General features: G+C 37.5%; 1 protein-coding gene across 3 annotated transcripts in view; it reads left to right on the plus strand.

Moving 5' to 3' along the window:
- Positions 1-1,651: 1,651 nt before the first annotated feature.
- CRISPLD1 (cysteine rich secretory protein LCCL domain containing 1) overlaps positions 1,652-21,333 on the plus strand; it is a 46,236-nt gene continuing 26,554 nt past the window's right edge. For 2 of the 3 annotated variants that reach the window (XM_023184061.1, XM_023184060.1), the window contains exon 1: positions 16,038-16,289. Coding sequence is in view for 1 of the 3 variants with exons in the window: in XM_023184059.3 (XP_023039827.3) it covers positions 3,131-3,388 (258 nt within the window). In the remaining 2 variants the exon portion in view is untranslated. Of the gene's footprint in view, positions 2,061-3,068; positions 3,389-16,037; positions 16,290-21,333 lie in introns of those variants that run through there. The other variant, XM_023184059.3, reaches the window with a different exon arrangement.

Genomic DNA, 21,333 nt, shown 5'->3' on the forward strand with positions numbered 1-21,333 from the left:
GGATAATTTTTTCTCCTTGTTTAGAGAAAGATTTGGAATTAAAGTCTTAAAACAATTTTTATTTTCTTTAATGGAAGCCTTTAGGGTGTTGGATTCATACATCGTGTAAGAATGTTTATAACTGATATATTCGAGAGTCACAAATTCATTTAACTTCACTTCCCTATCAATTTAATTCCCTTCCTCCTAACTTGAATTATCGTTGCAAATGTTTCAAGTAATACTATTACTTTCAATGGCTCTTTATTCAACATTCAGTATACTTTTCAATGCCACATGAAGATTGTAGTATAAAAACAGTTTTCATCTGCTGTAACAAATGATAGTAATTTTAGTCTAAACTGGGGAGGTTTTCTATCAGTTTCTAGGAGGGAAAGCCAGTTTTCTCAACCCTGTGCATGGAAATTATGAATAGCTATTAGAAAAATACAAAGTTAAGACTTTTTTGTACTTAAAACTGCTATAAAATTGCAAAATTACACTTCTATGAAAGTCTTATGTGCATCAAAACTTTTCACCTTCTGCATCTTTCTAATGAGTGATGCTTCCCTTGTCTTTGTGACAGGAAGCAAGGTCTCACCTTCAGCTGAAGCTTACGTTTGAGTTTGTAGGTTTGATAGATACGGTGTAGTTGAATGGTGGAAAGAGACAGGCAACAGCTTGGGATGATTTGAGTTATGACCACAAATGTTGTACTTTATTTGATCATATGCTAGATACTCTAGCATTTAGAAAGAAGGAAAATTGAGATTATGATTCACCACATTAGGGAAGCAAACATAGATGGATTAAATAATTAAAAATAAAAATAAAAAACAGCCCCACACTCGGTAGGGTAAGCTGTTGTGAATTTAAAATTGGCAACTTTCTTACTCCAGATTACAACATGAACAAAGGAACGGCCTTTCTTTTCACTATCTATTCTGGTGTTTCAATTCCTGTCAACAATCCCTGATAAATTAACTAATGGCATCCTTTATATCAACTCCTTAAATGTATACATTATCAGAAAAAAAGTGCTATGGCCACCTTGAGAAGACAATGCCTCATATTTTATGAATAAAGAGGGTGTCTCAACTGTCAGGCCATTCTGAGTCACATATTGACCCCAAATTCTATTGAACATCTTCCCCCCCGGTCCTCATTAAGGATGCGGACCCCTGGGAAAAATAAAAGGAAAAGACTCTTTCTCCATTTCGTCCCCTATTTCCCCCCTTTGTGCCTGCAAGATTGAAGGTGTTAACCCCATCCCCCATCCACTCCATGCTCTCTGGGGCAGCCCCCTCCTCTGTAAGGACCCTGAAAGGCATTTCAGCATATCAGCAGAAAGGAACTGAGTGGGAGGAGGATCCCTGAATGCAGGGGAGCTGGCAGGGTTGACGGGGTTTGGGGCCTTCCTTGCACACATCTCCCACGGGGGGACCAGACCTTCCGGGCTCGGGTATCGGGAGCCCAACGCACGCCTACAAAGGCCGAGCGCCCTGGCTTCGCTGCGTCCCAGAGAAGCAGGGCGGGCTGCTTCTCGCGGCTCTGGCGGGCCTCTGGCCAAGGCTGGCTGGAGGTGGGGGTGGGCGAGGAGGGGCGCTGAAGTCACGTGCCTGCGCTGGGGCCGCAATAAATGCTCTGGAGCGCGAGGGAGCCACGAAAGCGCTCGGCGCCTGGTTCTGCGCGCACCGGCTGCACCCAGCAAGAGCAAGAGGTCGCCTCCAGCCTCCGCCGCCGAGCCTTGCTCGTGTACCCGCCCGTCGCTCCTGCAGATAATGCTCAGAGACTCTGGGGCGCCCACCCTGGCAAACTAACGAAGCAGCTCCCTTGTCACCCCAACTGCAGGTCTAATTTTGGACGCTTTGCCTGCCACTTCTTCCAGGTTGAGGGAGCCGCAGAGGCGGAGGCTCGCGTATTCCTGCAGTCAGAGCCCACGTCGCCCCCCGGACGCGCGGTGCTCGGCCCCTTCCCGAGCGGGGCTCTCGGTCTGCGGTCCGGTGTGAAGGCTCTGGGCGGCTGCAGAGGCCGGCCTTCCGATTTGGCTCAGCTCTGCCAGGAAACTTCACACTGGAGAGGTAAGGGCGATTCTAAAACGCATCGCTGGGTCGTCAAGCTGCCACCCTTTCCTATCTCCCTTTTCCTTCTTAAACTGCACTAAAAAAAAAAAAAAAAAAAAAAAAGCCTACTGGTACAGAGTGGTTAGGCTCGAGGGGTGGGTGGGCTACTCGGAAAGCAGCGACGATAGAGATTAGCGGGAGCTCCAGTTCTTGTAAGTGACTGTGTAGGTTTCACCTCCTTTCTCTGTCGCGCGCTTTCCATTTGAATTCAGAGAACAGTGTGTGCCTTCACACTTGAGAGGAAAAGCTCTCAAGTTGCCGGGGAGCTGCTGACTTATTCGGGTGCAGGCCACAGATTAGTCACAAACTTTCCAGGAAATACTGAGTTCTTGACCTGAGCCTGAATAAGAAGAAACTTACCCCAGGGACCCAAACCGTTCATTTGCAGTAGTTCACGGGGCCCCCTAGATGTACTCTTGGGTGCATATATGAATAGCCTTTTGTATTTCTTTGAAGCATTCACTCTCAATTTTAGAATGCTGTGGACGTTTTGAGTGTCTGTGCAACAGAGATGGGCCACTGGAATAATTCCAAATAAAATATTAACACCTTAAAACTCTTCACAGAGAAACATGAACCTCTAGATTGAAATCAAACGTTCTAGGTAGATATAACATCTTTTGCAGAATATATGTCATGTATAGCCACTTAAAGTCTTGCAATTCACATAGTATTTTCAAACTTTGACTCTTCTAGGCTACTTTTGCCTTTTACTTTTGGCCTCAGGGATATTATCTTGGATAATACAGTTTTCTATTTTGTGGAAACTGCATTGTGAAAAGTCCTCTGAAAGAAAAAAAAAATGGGTTGGAGATAAGTTATTTCAAAATGTGGGTGTCCATTTTCTGTTGTTAAATAGATAGATCAAACTGACACACTTCCTTTGTAACTATTGTTTTGCTCGTGTTATTAGAAAATTCATATCTGCCGGTATTTTCATCTTAATCACATGACATGTCGTTATAGCCAAAAGGAGTGGAAGAGCCTGTCTTGGAGATTTTCCTGGGGAAATCCTGAGATCATTCATTATGAAGTGTACCGCGCGGGAGTGGCTCAGAGTAACCACAGTGCTATTCATGGCTAGAGCAATTCCAGCCATGGTGGTTCCTAATGCCACTTTATTGGAGAAACTTTTGGAAAAGTACATGGATGAGGATGGTGAGTGGTGGACAGCCAAACAACGAGGGAAAAGGGCCATCACAGACAATGACATGCAGAGTATTTTGGACCTTCATAATAAATTACGAAGTCAGGTGTATCCAACAGCTTCTAATATGGAGTATATGGTAAGGACGTTTTTCAAGTGGTATGTACAAAAGAAATGTTTATTCATGCTTTCAGTCAGCAGTCCTCATGCTGTTCTTTACTCTTTAATCATTTGTTTTATATGAAGATTTTATATGTTTTAAGAAAAGATTTTCTTTGAGGGCATTTTCCTCTACGTATTCATTTATGAATAATGTTCCTCTTGTTTCTAAGAGCTCTTGACATTTCAGAGTAGGACTAAATGCCTTTAGATGCAATGTTCCTACTAAGTGCTGTAAATTCTACTCTTACCAGGAAGAGTAATATAGTGAAAATGGAAAACAGCTGGTATATTTGCTGTTAATTGACTTAACTGAAAATTTACTTCCTAATTCCTGATAGAACCTTTTTATCTGAAAATGGTGGATCTGAAAATGGACTAATAATTGGAAGAAACTTTCTGGATTGCTGGTATATATAGTTTCTAATGGGTCTTTGTTTCTTATAAACATGTAAATGACATTGTAAAAGATACATTTTTATGGTTGCTTTATGTTAAACAGTGCTTTGGCAATGGTTTTTTTCTCCTCTTGGATTTATTATTTGTGAACTTGAAGCATGAAAATAAGCCTGGGCAAAGGATTAATTTAAAACATACAACTTATCCTTAACAACCTTATGTTTACTCTGAGTAAATTTGTAACTTTAAGGGACAGAATTGCTTCTTTAAGACTACTAGCATGTAACTTATGAGTATACTGCCATTTCATACCCTAAACATTTAGAAAACTTCAAAAATCAGTGATTATATTCCTTCCATGAATGAGGAATGCACTAGCAAAGCCTGATAACAAATAGTTGTTGGTGATGGCAAAACTTACTTAACAAACGTTGGAAATGGCATTTTCATTGCAGTTAATTTTCATACATTAGGTTTTTTCTGCATTTACCTTAGTTTTGGTGGATATTCTTTATTTGGATAATTTTCATGAAGCATGGAAGTTCTGAGTTCCTATTGCCCATTATAAAGTATGGCATTACACTATTTTAACTTTTACCAGAAAAAAATTATTTTACCCTAAAGAAAGTAGGTGGCACTCAAGAGAACTAATCAGGGATTAAAAATTGAGACTCAGGAATGAGGCTGTCTGGATTAAACTTCTGGCACTGACACCCTCTAGCTATGTGACATTGGGCATTTGCTAATTTCTCTCTACTTCAATTTCCTGGTGTCTAGCATTATATACTCACCTCAAAGGATTATTGTGAAGATAAAAGGAGATAACTTGGACACAGTTTAGCTCATTATCAAACATACTTCAAGCTCTCAGTAAATGTTACCAAGACATGTATAACTAACTTTATGTTTCCTTATATGGTTTAAATATAATATCTAAGGAAATCGCCAGCTCTTCTCAAAATACTGTGCAGGACATGACATCTGTCATGTCTCATATTTCTGCTTCTTGTATAGTGTTTGTCTAAAGTGAAAAATTCTATTATTTCTTCATCCGTGAGACTTCAAACAGAGTGGCCAGTTCTGGAGCCTTTCCAACTAGGCTACTGAATGCTTATTCCATGTGAATAGGTATTCAGCTGCTTTTTACTTAAAGAAGAACTTGGGAGTTCAAACCCACAAAATGCAATCTGAGAATATTTGTGTGTGTTTTAAGTGATATGGAAATCATGGAAGAACAGTTCTGTGTCGTTCTCATGTCTGGCTTCCAAAAAAAATAATAATAATAATAACTGCCTGTTGTATGATATCTGGTCTTGGATGTTTATGTGAGTTTCTTTTTAGTTTCACTGGTTTCAGTCTGTCCTTGAAATGTAGATTCAGAAACCAGCCAGGGTTTATGTTGTGTTGCCCTTAGATACTATTAGCACTGGAACTGTGTCTTGGCCATTAACTGGTCTGCAGAGAAGTGCATTGCCCAACTGTAATACACATTTTCTAGAGTACACATTTAAGGTGAAGTCTAAAATACTATTTTATTTGAAATACTGTTGATTTAGGCATTTTATAACAATGCAAATGAGATGTAGATCATTCTTATGAAAATCCAATTTATTCAAATCATTATTTAAAATGTATTTATTCTGAGAAAACAACCCTTTAAACTGGCTAAAGGGCTATTTCCTGTAAAATCTGCAATGCCCTATGATAAGTACTACTGGTTTTGGGCCCTTATACCCTATGTGTCTGTCATTTCATGTTAAATGTTTGAATAACCAGTTACCTTATTTATACTTGGTGCATATTTTAGTTAACTCTTTGTCCTTAAACCTGTGGGAGCCAGGCCGTATCCAGACATTATTAATGTTACATTTCTACCCCTACTCTTTTACTCATTTAACTTTTAGGGTTAAAAATGGAGTCTGGGCTGGAGGCAGTGGTTCACGCCTGTAATTCCAACACTTGAGGGTGGAGGTGGGAGGATCACCTGAGGTCAGGAGTTCTAGACCAGCCTGGCCAACATGGTGAAACCCCATCTCTACTAAAAATACAAAAAAGTAGCCAAGCATGGTGGCATGCACCGGTAATTCCAGCTACTTGAGAGGTTGAGGTGCCGGAAACGCTTGAACCCGGGAGGGGAACATTGTAGTGAGCTGAGATCATGCCACCGCACTCCAGCCTGGGTGACAGAGTGAGACAGTGCCTTAAAACAAACAAGCAAGCAAACAAACAAACAAAAAACTTGAGTCTGGAAAGTTTATTTTCTTTTAAAGAGCTTTAGGTGTTGATTGAGAATAAAGAAATAGACTCATTTGAAAATTTGCTTGTAAGCAAGGACAAAGAATTCTTTGTTCACGTCTGTGAGTAATGCCAGAGGAGCACAGAACAAATGGAACATTTCTAATTTTGAGTGCTAATCAGTGGATGAGATGAGGTATATATTGTTTCTGAAGGTGGTCAGAAACGTGAATCGTAGGAAAGAGTTGGGGGTATGTGTCAATTAGAGGAAGAGGAAGAGAAAAATGCAGGGTGGCAGGAATTGGCAGGCTGGTTGTAGGGAACTGGAAGCAGATTAGTTGATGAAAGCACAGACCTTGTGGCAGAGTCAGGATGGGGAGAAATAAGTTATTAGTGATAGAAACCAGTAATCCTAAGGAAGGAGATTACCTACATTTAATTTGGGGTAAATGGAGAAACTAGAACTTTTAGGTCATTCAATGATACTGTTGCTGAGGTGGCAGTGGGTTTTGGAGGAAAAAGTATTGGCATTGGACCTAGATTTCAGCAGGTTCACATTTTGCTTCTGCTGCTTATTGGCACGTGAACCCTGATAGTCAGCAAGCATTCTAGGCGTTGTTCTTCTCATTGGCAAAATAAATGAAAGGATATAAACTTTATATGTTTATTGGCCATTTTTATGTTTTGCTTTTCTTTTTTTTTGGAAAAATGTCTGTTCATGTCCTTTGCACACTTTTTAGTGGGGTTGTTTTTTTCTCATTGAGTTGAGTTCCTTATAGATTCCAGATACCAGTCCTTTGTCAGACGCACAGTTTACAAATATTCTCTTCCATTCTATAGGTTGTCTGTTTACTCTGTGGTTATTTCTTGCTGTGCAGAAGCTTTTTACTTTAAGCACCATTGGTCTATTTTTGTGTTAGTTGCATTTGCTTTTGAGGTGTTTGTCATAAATTATTTGCCTAGGCCAATGTCTAGAAGAGTTTTCCCTGGGTTTTCTTGTATAGTTTTTATAGTTTCAGGTCTTACATGTAAATATTTAATTCATAAATCATGCAATATCACTCAGCCATAAAAAAGAATGAAATCATGTCTTTTGCAGCAATGTGAATGGGACTGGAGATCATTATCTTAAGTGAAATAACTCAGAAACAGAAAGTCGAATCCCGTATGTTCTCACTTACATGTGGGAGTTTAAATACTATGTGCACATGGATATAGGAAGTGAATTAATAAACGCCGGAGACTTGGAAAGGTGGGAAGGGTGGCAAGAGATGAGAAATTATGTAATGTGTATGTTACATTATATAACATATGTAATCATGTAATGTGTATATTGTACACTATTTGGGTGGTAGTTACACTAAAAGTGCAGACTTCATCACTACACAATATATCAATGTAACAAAACTGCACTTACACTCCTTAAGTCTATTAAAAAAAAAAAAAAAGAATACAAACCTGACAGGTTGTAATGAGATAAGACATTTGCTACTGTGGAACAGCGTTGCTTTCTTCAAGCATTTGCATTTTGTGTTTTAAGACTGCATTGCTTGGTTCTTCCATGTTCCCATGCTCTTGTTTCCTAAACATCTCTGAAAAGTTTGTTTCCCAAGTTTTCACTTCTGTCCTTTTCCCTTTCTACAGGGACTTCTGTACTCCTTTGACTTTAAATATCCTGTATTTGTGGCTCCATATTCTGTATCTCCAGCTGACAGCGCTGTCTTTGAGCTTCATTTGAGCTTCATTTTTGTATTTCCTACTGCCTGTTGGACCATCTCCATGTAATATTACTACACAGACATAATACTGCACACTGCAAGTGTCAAAAAACAAAACAAAACAAAAATAAAACCTGCCTTATCCTTTTCCTCCACCCTCACCTGCCAGCCTCTTTGTTGATGATGAATATTACTAACATCTTCTCAGTACTTTCTAATAAACATACAAAAAAAAAAAAAAGCCGCAGAAAATTGGTCACATCCTTAACTTTTTACCACACATTTCCATATATCATACACACACAAACATCAATACACCATTACTTGCCAAATTGTGTAGATTCTGTCTCAAATGTCTTTTAAATCCCTCTCTTCTATTTCATTCTAATCTTTGCTCTTTTCATACCTACACTGTTACCACAGCTTCCCACCCAGCAGACTATACCAGTCTGTTCTGTTCCTCCTTTCTTTTTTTTTTTTGAGACTAAATCTCGCTCTGTCTGCCAGACTGAAGGGCAGTGGCACAATCTCAGCTCAGTGCAACCTCCGCCTCCAAAGTGTAAGCGATTCTCCTGCTTCAGCCTCCCAGGTAGCTAAGATTACAGGTGCACATCACCATTCCCAGCTAATTTTTATATTTTTAATAGAGATGGAGTTTAACCATATTGGGCAGGCTGGTCTCAAACTCCTAGTCAGAAGTGATCTGCCCACCTTGGCCTCCAACAGTGCTGGCATTACAGGCATGAGCCACCATGCCAGTCTTTGTACCTACTTTATTTCTAATTTAGCTCACTGTCCTCACCATTGGTAAAGGTGACTTTTCCTTCAAACCAGGCTGTGCTGGTTGCTTAGTTGCACAACAGTTCTGTTGACTTCTGGCTGCTCACAATTTAAAGCCCACCATGATTAGCTTATAAACGGAAGCATGTTGTCCAATCTGCCCCAGAGCGGTCAACTCCCTTCTGTTTATTTGAAACTGTGTTCCCATTTAATTACTCAGTGTTCTTGAAGATGGGCATACCTCCTCATGCCCTCGTGCTGGGCTGGAGTGCAGTGGCACTGTCTTGGCTTATTGCATGTCTGCCTCCCAGGCTCAAGAGATTCTCCTGCCTCAGCCTCCTGAGTAGCTGGGATTGCAGGCGTGTGTCACTTCGCCTGGCTAATTTTTGTATTTTTAGTAAAGATGGGGTTTCACTATGTTGGCTAGGCTGGTCTTGAACTCGTGACCTCAGGTGATCCACCCGCCTCAACCTCCCAAAGTGCTGGACAAGTATGAGCCACCGGGCGCGACTACAAACTCTTACTTTTCCCTCAAAACAGCTTAAACTTTGTCTTTCCTATAAAGCTCTCTCTGGTCTCGCCATTCCACTGCTGCATTCCTATTTATTTAAGCCTATTTATAGTATTAAAGCCTATTTTTTTTTTGCAGTGAAATATCATACTTGTTTTCCTTTCTAAGACTGAATTACTAGAAGGATAAGTATCATACATTATTTATCTTTATAACTAAGCTTGGTGAATAGAAGGACTACTCAGTAAACATTTGTTGATAGAATATTGTTGCTCAATAAACACTTGTTGAATGAGGCGATGGATGGATGAATAGGTAAGATTATATGAAACAAATATGGAGGACAGGTAAGACAGAGAAATTAAAATAATAAAAGTTCTGGAAGGTAGAATATCACCAAAACCAGAGATATCGATGTGGGAAATTGGAAACACTTGAGAAAAAGGTATAAATGCTTCAAATAATTCAGGATTTTTTCCCTAGTTTTTCAAATTTTCATGAGCTGCTAAAAACGGTTGTATAACATAGAGCTACTAAACTGTTAGTAAATGTGTTGAAATGTTGTGGAATTTAAATAATAAAACAGATTAATGAGTCTTTACCCCTTATTGCATATTTTTAACATAGTCTGTAAAGTATTATAGATGAAGTTCAAAATAGTTTGTTACTTACTATACAAAGTGTACCTAAGTGTAGACTGTACTTTTAGCAACCAGGGAGGGCAGGTGACCTAAAAAGGACACATGGGTCAACTATGTAAACTGTTTCTTGCTGTTATTGCTGTTTCCCTGTTTTTTGAGAAGTGTTGGCAGACACTGTGCTGGGGAGTTGATTGCTATGCATGCCTCCTCTCCCCTCATGTATTGGAGAGGCTATGGGCAGAACCTTCACATGAATGACACTTTTCTAACTGTAAAATGAAACACATCTGAATACTTCTCCTTTCGCTAGTGAACCAGAACCCAAGGGCCAAATAACTGGTGGTACTTTCAGTCCTGGGTGTATGTTGATGCAAACAATGTCTTGGTTTCAATTGGTTACTTATGTTCTTTCTAAGGCCATGCTTAAAATTAGAAATTATGTTTTGTTTTTTTCCTTCTGTGCTTCAGTACAGAAGATAACTCCAGAAACTGGACATGGGACAACCTAGTTTGTTGAACAAGGTAATGCTAATCTGGAATATGCAAAAGTGATCTTTAGCTTGTGAATTGCTTCATTTACTCTCATAAATTCACATTTTCTAACATATTTGCTATCAGCGATATATGTCCAGAATAAATGCAGATAAAGAAATGATGGCCTTATGACTTACTTACCCATAGCTTGTGTCCTAATCTTGGTACAAGTGCCAGGAATTCATTGCAATAAATATTTTATTGCAATTAAGGTTTAATGGCAGTTAAGGTTACTACAATTCTTGAATCCTAAAATAATAGTTTTCTCTCTGTATACTGTTGCTTGACTGGTCATTTTCAAAAAAGAAATATTTTTATATCTTTGACATACGGTATCTACATACACCTAAAGGTATATGAAATTTCTGTTTACTTAAAGAATATCATTATTACTTAAAATTACTAAAGTTCCCTTATTCTGAATTTAAAATAGCTTATTTAATTTTCCTAAAGTGTTTTTGCTTTAATAGTAGTATTGAGATACAATAAAGTTGTTTTAAGTATCATTTTCTACAGAATTTTAAAGTTTACAAAACCTTATTTTGAATATTTTTAAGACTTTGAACTTTAAAGTGAGTGTATTTTTCTTTTTGAAGATTGCACCATAGATGACAATACCTACAGAAAGAAAAGTGACATTACAACCCAGTTCTATTCTCCCTTAAATATTAGCAACATATCTATGGGTTTAGAAAGACAAGAGAAGAAAAGTAGTTTCAATAGGAGAATGGAACATCCAGAGCCTGAGATATGCCACAACATTTTGGAATTGTACTTTTATTCATTCCTTTATTCAGCAAGTATTGGGAGTTTACTAAATCCCAGGCACTATCTAGGGTCCTAGTATAAACAGAACAAACATTCTTCCTTGCATGGAATAGATGCAAGTCTCCAGACAGCCAGGGTGCCCATGTGGCAGACAGAGGGAGTATGAGAAGTGTGGTAGGAGATGAGGTTACAGATTTAATTGGGGAAGAGATGCAGATCATCGTAAGAACTGTTTCTTTTAGCTGAGTGATAAGAAGCCATTTGAGGCATTTCGACATATGAATAGCATGACCTTCCTTACATTTAATCAGAATCATTCTGGGTTTGTTGAGAACATACTTTAGGCAGTGCAAAGAGGAGCATAGCTGTGAACAGGAAGACAAGGCAATTGCAGTAATTGTACAATAGTTGATGGTGGCTAGGAGTGGGGTGACAGCCATGAAGGTAGTAAGAAATGGAAAGAGTATGAATATAAATCCCTATGTGATCATAAAATTAATCTTGGAAAATTCAAGATTTTCCAAGATTAATGAAATTGAATGAAATTGACTTGGCTGGCCAGCCAGCCAGTAGGCTGGGATTTCCTGCATTTGATGCAAGATCTAAATCCATCCAAGCCTTGGCTGCCGTGTTTTGAAAACTGATGGCAGTTTCCCCTCTGGTTTGAATATCAGTGGAGAAGATTCTGGATCCTTCAACTTGCAAGGACTTCTGGAATGGTTGCAGAGATTCCAGAAATCACTGGTTACTCATTTTACCCACACAATTTCAAGAGATTAGAGGAGGCGGAACCCAACCTCTGTCTCCTCCCTTCCTGGGACAGATACGCCTGCTGTTTCCTCACCTAGTCTGCCTTCCCTCTTAAAACTCATTCTCCTTCCTCCCTCCATAAAAACAGAAGATGAGAACTTTTGCATGAGAAGTAGAACAGGAAATTGTCTAGTTTCTGCCCAGGAATCACTATTAATTGCACTATCATGGGAATGTCTTTGGGATTTTATTTCATTTTGGCAGACTGATTTGGCATATGGGGTATAGCTGTACAGTTTGTGCCATTAGATCTTGGAAGCATTGTAGTTGTTATTTTTTCTAAGATGGGGAAGAATATGGATAGACCAGTTTTAGGTAGAGAAAGTTGGGGCTCAGTTTGAGACATATTCAAATTGAGATTTAGCTTAGATATCCAAATGAATGTGTCGAGTATGCCATTAGATACAAAACAGTTAATATATGGAGGCCAATCTTGAACATGAAATTAGGACTCACCATCATTTAGATGGTATTTAAACTCATGAGGAGAGATGAGATCATCAAGGGAATGAGTATAGATACAGATGTTCAAGACATGAGTTCTTGACACACTTTAAAGTGTAGAGGTAGGGAAGATGAGAAGGAAAAACACAAAGAAAATTGAGAATTAGGAAGAAAACCAGAAGAACATGATGGCCTGGAATTCAAATGAAGAAAAACAGAAAGGGTGATCAGCTCTGTCAAATGCTGCTTATAAAGCTCAAGTAAAATGCAGATATGACAATTTTATAACATATTTGACAATATAGAGGCTACTGAAATCTGATAATACAGTTTGGATGAAGTCATAGTGGTTCAAGACTGGTTCAAGAATGGGATCAGAAATATTATTCATTACTTATTTATCAAACATGCAATATCTCCTATGGGTCAGGTGATACCCACAGTCTTTTGTTTTGAGTCAGGGTCTCTGTCCCCTAGGCTGGAGTGCTGTAGGCACAATCACAGCACACTGCAGCCTTGACCTCCAGGGCTCAAGCTATCCTTCCACTTCAGTCTCCTGAGTAGCTGAGACTATAGCAATGTGTCACCAAGCCCAGCTGATACCCAGTCTTAACTCTCTTCCAGCCTAAAGTTTTCAACTTAGTTTTAGAATAGATAATTCAATCTGGGAACGTATCTCAAATTTTATGACAATAAATAGGAAAATGTAATTTATTTGCATAATTTTTGCACTTTCCTGAATGCCTTTATTTAACTATGGAAATATAATAATCATATAGTCACACTTAAGAGTTACCTTTAGTTCAGGAAAATTCTCTCTTTGCTATTGTTCAGGCTATGCTCTCTCACGTATTCCTTACAGGAATTTATACACCAAATCATTGCACATGGCTTTAAAATTTAAATTCTCATATTTTTAATGATTTTTACTAACTCGAAGCCAAGTCTTTATAAAAATGGCTATAAGTCATTGCTTTATTTATATATGCATAAATACACATATGTTATATTTATACATGCACATACATCATGGAGGATGTTTATACATGTATGCATATATAATACATATATAGGTATGATATTTAGTTTACAGGAAGAAAAATGTGAAAATTCAAGTGGTAATGAATTATCTGGTGAAGATATTACAGTATTTATGTCTAACCATGATCTTATTTTCCTAAATATTTGTTGCCTTCATAATTTTAAAAAGCTGCTTGTAAGGCTTTTATAATTGATTAAAGTGATTTGTTATTATTGATAAATTTACGTTTAAAAAGGCATTGAAATCAACAAATATTGATTGAGCACTTATGTGACAGACACTGTTCTTACTGCTGAGGAATGCATTAGTTTATAAAGCGTTTGACAAGTTAATGAAAATAAGCAGAGTGAGGTGATAGAGAATGAGGGAGGTGGAGCTAATCCTATTGGGTAGTTGGAGAAGGCGTTTCTGAATTGGTGAATTACAAGGAGTCAGCTAAGGAAAGATACAGAGACCCATCATTCTAGGCAGGAGAAATACTAGCCACAAAGTCTTCAAGTCAGGAATAAGGTTGGAATTTAACAAAGAAGGACTATGAGACTTAATTTTATTCCATAACAGGGTAAGTATTAGAAAATAAGGTAGACATAAAAGCATGGACCAGAATCTTTTTTTTTTTGAGACAGGGTCTTGCTCTGTCACCCAGGCTGTATGTAGTGCAGTGGCATAGTCATGACTCACTGCAGCATCAAACTCCTGGGCCCAAGCAGTCCTCCACCTCAGCCTCCTGAGTAGCTGAAACTACGGGCACATACCACCACACCCAGCTAATTTTTAGATTTTTTGTAGAGATTGGTCTTGCCGTGTTTCCCAGGCTGGTCTTGAACTCCTGGGCTCAAGTCATCTTCCTGCCTCGGCCTCCTGAAGTGCAGGGATTATAGGCGAGAGCCACTGTGCCTGGTCCCAGAATCCTTTTTGGCCTTTTAGGTGAATAAAAATTTGTTTTATTTTGAATTTTTTTTTTTTTTTTTTTGAGATGGAGCCAGCGCGGTGGCTCATGCCTGTAATCCCAGCACTTTGGTTGCTGAGGTGGGTGGATCATCGGATCATCTGAGGTCAGGAGTTCGAGACCAGTCAGACCAACATGGTGAAATGCCATCTCTATTAAAAATAGAAAAATTAGCCAAGTGTGATGATGCACGCCTGTAGTCTCAGCTACTTGGAAGGCTGAGGCAGGAGAATCGCTTGAACCTGGGAGACGGAGATTTTAGTGAGCCGAGATCGTGCCACTGCACTCCAGCCTGGGTGACAGAGAGACTCCATCTCAAAAAAAAAAAAAAGTAAAGTTCAGAGATTTAATAGCAGCGAAGAAGTTTATTATTTCAAGGTATTGACAAGAATCAGAGATTTAAAATAATAATTTCTTCTCTGATTTGCCATTGGTCACACCACTCTATCCAGCCACTTTACGTGGTGTCACCTGCTTGCCCTTTGGAGACATGTGACTAGGCAACATCTAGAGATTAGAAAGAGATAATCAAAGACATGTTAGTAATGGGTTAATTTTTTAAGTACTCAGATATTAGATAATATGGATCTAGTACAGATACATACCAGATAGCTTATTTGGGGTTCATATTGCAATTGAATGTTAAATACATATGGTTGTACAGGAATCTAAATTATGAAAATTATGGAACTGTTGACCCAAATATGTTACTTGGATTACCAGGTTATTAAACTGGCTAAAAATAAGAAGCTGAAACTGATCTGGCGAAGCTTACTGTTTTCTTCTTTTGACTTGTTAACAGAATCAGTAAGGTGTGATTAAGTCAACTACTTACACATACATGCTTATTGGGAAAAAGACAGCAGATTTTCTATATTGGCAGCTCATAAACCTCAAAGGCAAACATTTGAAAAAGGACACAGTCTATTTAGTAATCCATGCATGCTTTATATTTTAAGTTTTAAGCCAAAACATGTTTTGAAAATAGCAGAATATTAAAGATAGAAAGCATATTTTTGTCATGGCAAAGCAAGTAGGTATGATTTTGGGGGGTAGAAATAAGGGGTGCTTTTGTCTAATAGTACTCAAACTTTAATATGCATATGAATCCCCTGAGAATCTTGTTAAAATATATATTTCGATTCAATAGGTCTGGGTACCCCAATATTCTGCATTTCTAACAAACCCCCAGGTGATGTGGTAGCTGCTGTTCTAGCAACCTCATTTTAAGTAGAAGGCTTTATCCTTCCTGGAGGAAGTGAGGTTTAAATTGGGACATGAATAATTGTAAAATACAGGTTCTTTATTTTCTCCCTCCTCAACTATCACATCCTCCTCCCCTTTTTTTTTTTTTTTTTTTATGTAAGGTAGTGACTGTAACTGTTAAGGCAGGAAAATTGAATTTCTTTCTTTCTTTTTTTTTTTTTTTTACAAAGTACTTATAATGCATAATGTTGGAGAAGTTTGAACAATAAGATTCTCTCCTCTAAGGCCTAATATTGAAGTCAGTCTAATTGGAGGAGAAATGGGAAATGAATCTCAAAGTTAGTTAATGGCACAATTCTGCTGGATAGTGAAAAGTGAAATACAGCCACTGACAGAATAAACCTTAAAGACCATATGAGTAAGAAGGGACGAAGTAGAATTTCAGTTGGGTAAGTATGAGGGGTTGGAGGGCAGCAACTAGATAAAAGGATAATGAGCTATTAGGCAAGACCAGGAGTGAACATGGGACTTAGTGTTTCTAGAATGTCCCCTGTATGTTGTTGCAAGTCAAACAATACAAAGTAACCACCAAAATGCTGGACAATCTGGTAAAGGGGCTGCTGGTAATAAAACATAAAACTATATCTTATACTTGCTCAAGACATGTTAAATCCATATCTGAAATAATGAATGAGATCAGATGTTGTCCAGAGAAGGAAAATCAAAATGAAAAAAAGTGTTGAGGGAGGGGCAGCTCTTGAATGAAGATGGAATAAGAACATGGGAACTCCTGTGTGGAAAGAAAAGGCCAAGAGGTCTGCTAAATCAAGGGTACTGTGAATAAGTGAGTACAACCTGAACAAATACAAAGCAGTGCTATTTCACATGAACATCTACCATGTTATTCCATATGCCTTGAGATTTTTGATGCTGAACAGATCTTGCCAAGCCTGCTCCCCTTTGCAGATGTGAGAATGCCTATCGCCCTCCTTGTTTTCTTTGCAATGAATTTCTACTTCCTTTATGATTCACTTAGAGCCTAACCTGCTTTTGTCTAAACCCTCCATACAGAACTAGGTGCCTCCCAGACCCAGTTCCCTGGCTTCCATAGCCTCCTTTACATGCCTCTGCTTGCAGTGTTTACATCCTTGTCTCTTTCTCTAGCCTCACATTCCTTTGTAGGAAGGGACTGTGCCATGGTAATCTTTGCATTCCCCAGTTGTGTGGCTGACACATGCCGTAAGCTCAGTTTGTGTTAGCCGGAAGGAAAACAAAATGGGATGAATGAAAAAAATGAAAAGATGATGAGATTTTCAACAACAATTTAAAGTGGACAGAATGAAAAGGATTTAATTCTGTCTTGACAAAATAGTTTTATTAGAAAATTGCAAAAACATTCTTTTTAGTGAAAGCTTTTCTCTAAAATGTTTTACATAATTACATATCATTGCAAGCTTGACATGATATGTAAATATCGTTTTACATATCCTGATGTACTCTATTGAAAAATGTAAAATTATGTAAAACATAATAAAAATTAAAGTTATATAAAACAATTTTATATATTTTAAACATGAATTTATGCAAAAAATAATTTTATATAAAACAATTTTATATAAAACAATTTTATGTTTTTAAGTAGAATAGTTTTTTGCTTAGGGCAAACTCATTCATTTTGGGTTAGTGCAAACTCATTTAGTAAACATGACAGGTGGCTAAATGATCACTGGATTTCAGTGACTTTCTGAGTTGCACTGGGTTTCTGACATCTCTGTCTCATGATTTGGGGGTGGTCAGAAGCCCTCTGAAGTTCAGGATAGGATCTTCCAGGAGATACAGTGATCAGAATGCCAAAACTCTTGATGAATTGTTTTCAAGATGGAAGTCACAGTATGGGAAGAAGTACAAATTAATATATTTTACACTGCATATAAATCATGCAGAATTTCAGAATAAAGCAGTGATGAGTAAAGCTTCTTAGAAGAGGTATGTTTTGAAATAGTATTTGGTAGAGGTTACCATCTTTGTGTGGAAGGGAATATGGTGAGACCCTCATCAGTAAGGGATTGTTGTGAAAATATGTGTCCAGCTGATTCAATGGGGAGGAAATGGCTGTCACAATCTGTGTGAACTGATCTAAGCCTCAATTATGGAGATATTTAGGCTTGGTCAGACTTTCCCAAATGGTGGAAACAACCTTGTTCTGTCAAGTGTGAATCATGGCAGACTTGAGCAGCATAGCACTGTTCCATTGTCTTATCTGCTTCTTATGATGAAGCATTTTATTTGAGGTAATATGACAATATTAGTCTGACCTTTTAAAGTGAAACATTTATTACAAATTATTTCCAAACTTTGAGTTTCTTGACCTTTCTTGACCTAAAAAATGTTTTTTATATATAATGTATGTATGTTAGTGTCACGTGAACTTCAGGGGTACTTGGAGACTTCAGTTGGAAATGAATCTCAGAAAGATTTCTTTTTAACTAAGGTCTTAAATTAGCTAATTCTTAAGAATTTGCAGCAAAGCTAGGAGTAACTTACTCCAACTTTTGTTTTGTAATTCATGTTGTCTTAAACGTGAATTATAGGATTGTTTACTCTCTCGGAGCTTTAGATAGCAGTGATTATCTTATTTTTCAATCATTCAAAATTTTGAATTTTAATTTCTCTCTTACTCATACAAATACCAGTAATGTTCCAAATGTGAAGAGACGGGCTATGTTAATTACAGCAAATCAAACAGATTCTCATAGGAACAGGGGAAGAAGAGAGCATTCATTAAGATCTAGTATGTGTCAGGTAACAGGTTGTTAGGCAATTTGCTAATCAAAAATCTGTGAAAGATTTTTATTTTCAAATACTTGTTTCTCAACAGGAAACAAATGCCACAATAACTAGGGTTCGACAGTAAAAATAATAATAATAATAATGAAGGGCCTATATGCAGAGTTGTGGGCAGGATTAAGGCAAGCCATGGGGTGTGGCAGGGTGCCCAGGCTTTTGTGGTCCTGACACAGGCTGGTGAAGACAGATGCCTAGAAGCAGGGTCATGTGAGAGGACCTGGTCACCATTGCGGTGAGGCCTATAGGACTCAGAGGGGCAACGCATTCTGAAATTCACCTCCCACCCTCGGAATTCCTGTTTGTGTGTTTTGTTGGCCAAATCTAACGAGAAGCCAGGGGGCAGGAGAGCCTGAGGTAATTCAGTATGTGGAGCTATCTTGTGAAGATATAGAACTTGGCAGTAAGGGGCTGAGCTGACTGTCTGAGGTAAATGAATATTTAGCACCATCTTCTTTCTCAGAGTTTTAAATAAGGACTTTTGAAAACCATTCTTTAAAAAATCATCCTTTTAGTCATTGTTTTAATATTGAGGAAAATAATGCTATAGTCATATTCCTGAGGAATGTCTAAAAATCTGATTGAGGATGCTATGGTTCCTAAACCAGCTTTGAGCTTCATGGCATTCATGGAAAACAGGAAACTGTATGTTGTTTGTAGCTCTCACTGCCTATTTGCAGGCACAGCAATTTATCATTCTTGAGGCAAGAATTATTAGTGGAAACTTATCACAGAATTCTTAATATAGCAATATAGAGACACCAAGCAATGTAACATAGCCGTTTCATTAAAAGTATATAAATATACATTTGAATGTTTCTTATATTAGTCATCTTTGGTTTAAATTGAAGTTTGGATGTCAAATTGTAGATTTCAGTTTCTATGTCTCCATAAACTTTCTTCTTTTGTCCAAGAAGTTTTTCACTTGTTAGATCTTTTTTTAATTTCATTTTGAAAATTTGGTGTCCCTACATAAATACACAAAAGCAATTATTTTTTATTTACTTTCAAAACCTAAGTTATGGTTATTTTGATATTTGAATATGAAACATAAACTAATTAATTCATAAGTAGATACTGCAGAGGGATTTTTTAATGAGTTTTCCTATCATGCATTTTTATAGACTTGACTTTTAGATCAATCCTGCATCTATATAAAATTTACTGGGTTATGAATAAACTGAACACAGATGTTTATTCTTATAAAATGGCCTAATGTCTATAGATGCAGACTTAAAGATCAAGAAGTAAAGAATATGTATAGATCAAGACTTAAAGTACCATCAATTATATGAGACATTTGCAATTACTAAAGGATTTTCTTGATAAGCGAGGTAGGTAAGGTATGGTCAAACTTGGGGAGGGGGACCTTGACAGTGAGATGAGATGAGCTTAATCAGTAGAAATTCTATAGAAAATGTAAGGATTGTAATTCTGTAGAAAATTAATGGCTTTGCTGTCCCACAAAGACAGTAAGCCCTATGTCATGCATCTGATGTAATGTTCAATATGATATCTGTATATATTGATACAGTGAGTTTAATTGAAATAATCTTGTGTGTATATCTGCATATTACGTTTCCATTACAAAAGATATTTTAATTTTAATAAAATATAGAGGAGTTTTCTAAATTCTTAGGGTGGGTGCTATTTTTTTTTAAGGTTTTAAGCCTTTGTTTTAGATTTTAAGTGAAACACTGCCACACATGCCTTACATCTCTCAATTTGCAAGAGACCCTAATTTGTGCATTGCCTTAAGGTAATACTTCTTTCTCAGTAGTTGGCAAAGTCACTGTGCCCTGTAACATAAGTGTTTCCTTTGAAATCTGAGCCTCGTGCATTTTCCCTGTAACTACAAAGTCTATTCAGAATGGGTGAAGCACACTTAAAATACCTGAAGTAATTGAATTGTAAGGAATGTAATACAGCTGCTTGCCATAGTGCATTTAATACCAGATGATTTAGTCACAAAAGCATCTCACACTCTTTCCGCACAGATTTATTTACTTATTTATTTCATTGATGTCTGTTTGGGAGAAAATTATGTAGCTTTACAGATGTTATAATGAGTCATCATTATATTTGGAGTTTGAATCTGATATATTCTGAACTGTCCAATGTGTTATTTTCATAGAATAACAAACTATTGGGATATCTTGGAAGTCAGGTTATTGCTGTAGTTAGGATCACATTGACAACTTACTCTATCAGATTCTTGGATTGTAGTTTCTGATTTAAAAAGGAAAACAAAAGATTTGGGGAGGGATTGAATTAAGATGGGTGATTTACAAACCTGTTTTATTTCAGAAGTGGTAGCATAGCAAGACTTACATTTTAAAGCAGTATTTTTAAAAAGATAATTCTGTATGCCTTTGATTTTCTCAAATCACTTCTGAATTCATGAGCTGCTTGAAAAATTCTGGTATTCCTGATAGCTGTGCAAAAAATTATATTTAGAAGTCTGTGCTTTATTTCAAATATTTTACCATCATATTTTCAGTACTAAACTGAAGAAAGGCCTGGTTTTAAATTTTCATTAAGATTATCTTCTTATTCAACTAAATGGAAAGTTTTATTGAAGGTTCTCTGTTGCATTTATCTGTTATGAACAATATTAAAACAAATACTTGGAAACAATTGAGCTCTGCTGTCATGGGCTCGTAATTAGAAAATCTGAAATCTCCTTGGTTATCACAAAACCGCTTCTCAAACGGCTGTTTGAAAACAGCCTTTGCTTCTTAGGTAATAGAGAGGCTCTTCATTGTCATCTTAATTGTCATCAGATGCCTTTGTCACCAGAAATAGTATTTTACAGCTAATTCTTAAGGGACACTACAAGCAATACAGGGTGTCATGTAGACCATGAAGTACAGACAATGGAATTGGAAAGCTAAGTCTTTTCCATTTAAGTACGAAAGAATTTGGAAAGACTTATTTCAGCTCCGTAATGTTAGAGATAAGGAAATAGAAACCAAACTTGATGTAATCAAAGATACAAGTTTGGAAATAAACAATTTTAATGGGAAAGAGAACTCTTCTAGGGT

The sequence above is a fragment of the Piliocolobus tephrosceles genome, chromosome 7 (assembly GCF_002776525.5).
Source record: "Piliocolobus tephrosceles isolate RC106 chromosome 7, ASM277652v3, whole genome shotgun sequence".
NCBI classification, from domain to species: Eukaryota; Metazoa; Chordata; class Mammalia; order Primates; family Cercopithecidae; genus Piliocolobus; species Piliocolobus tephrosceles.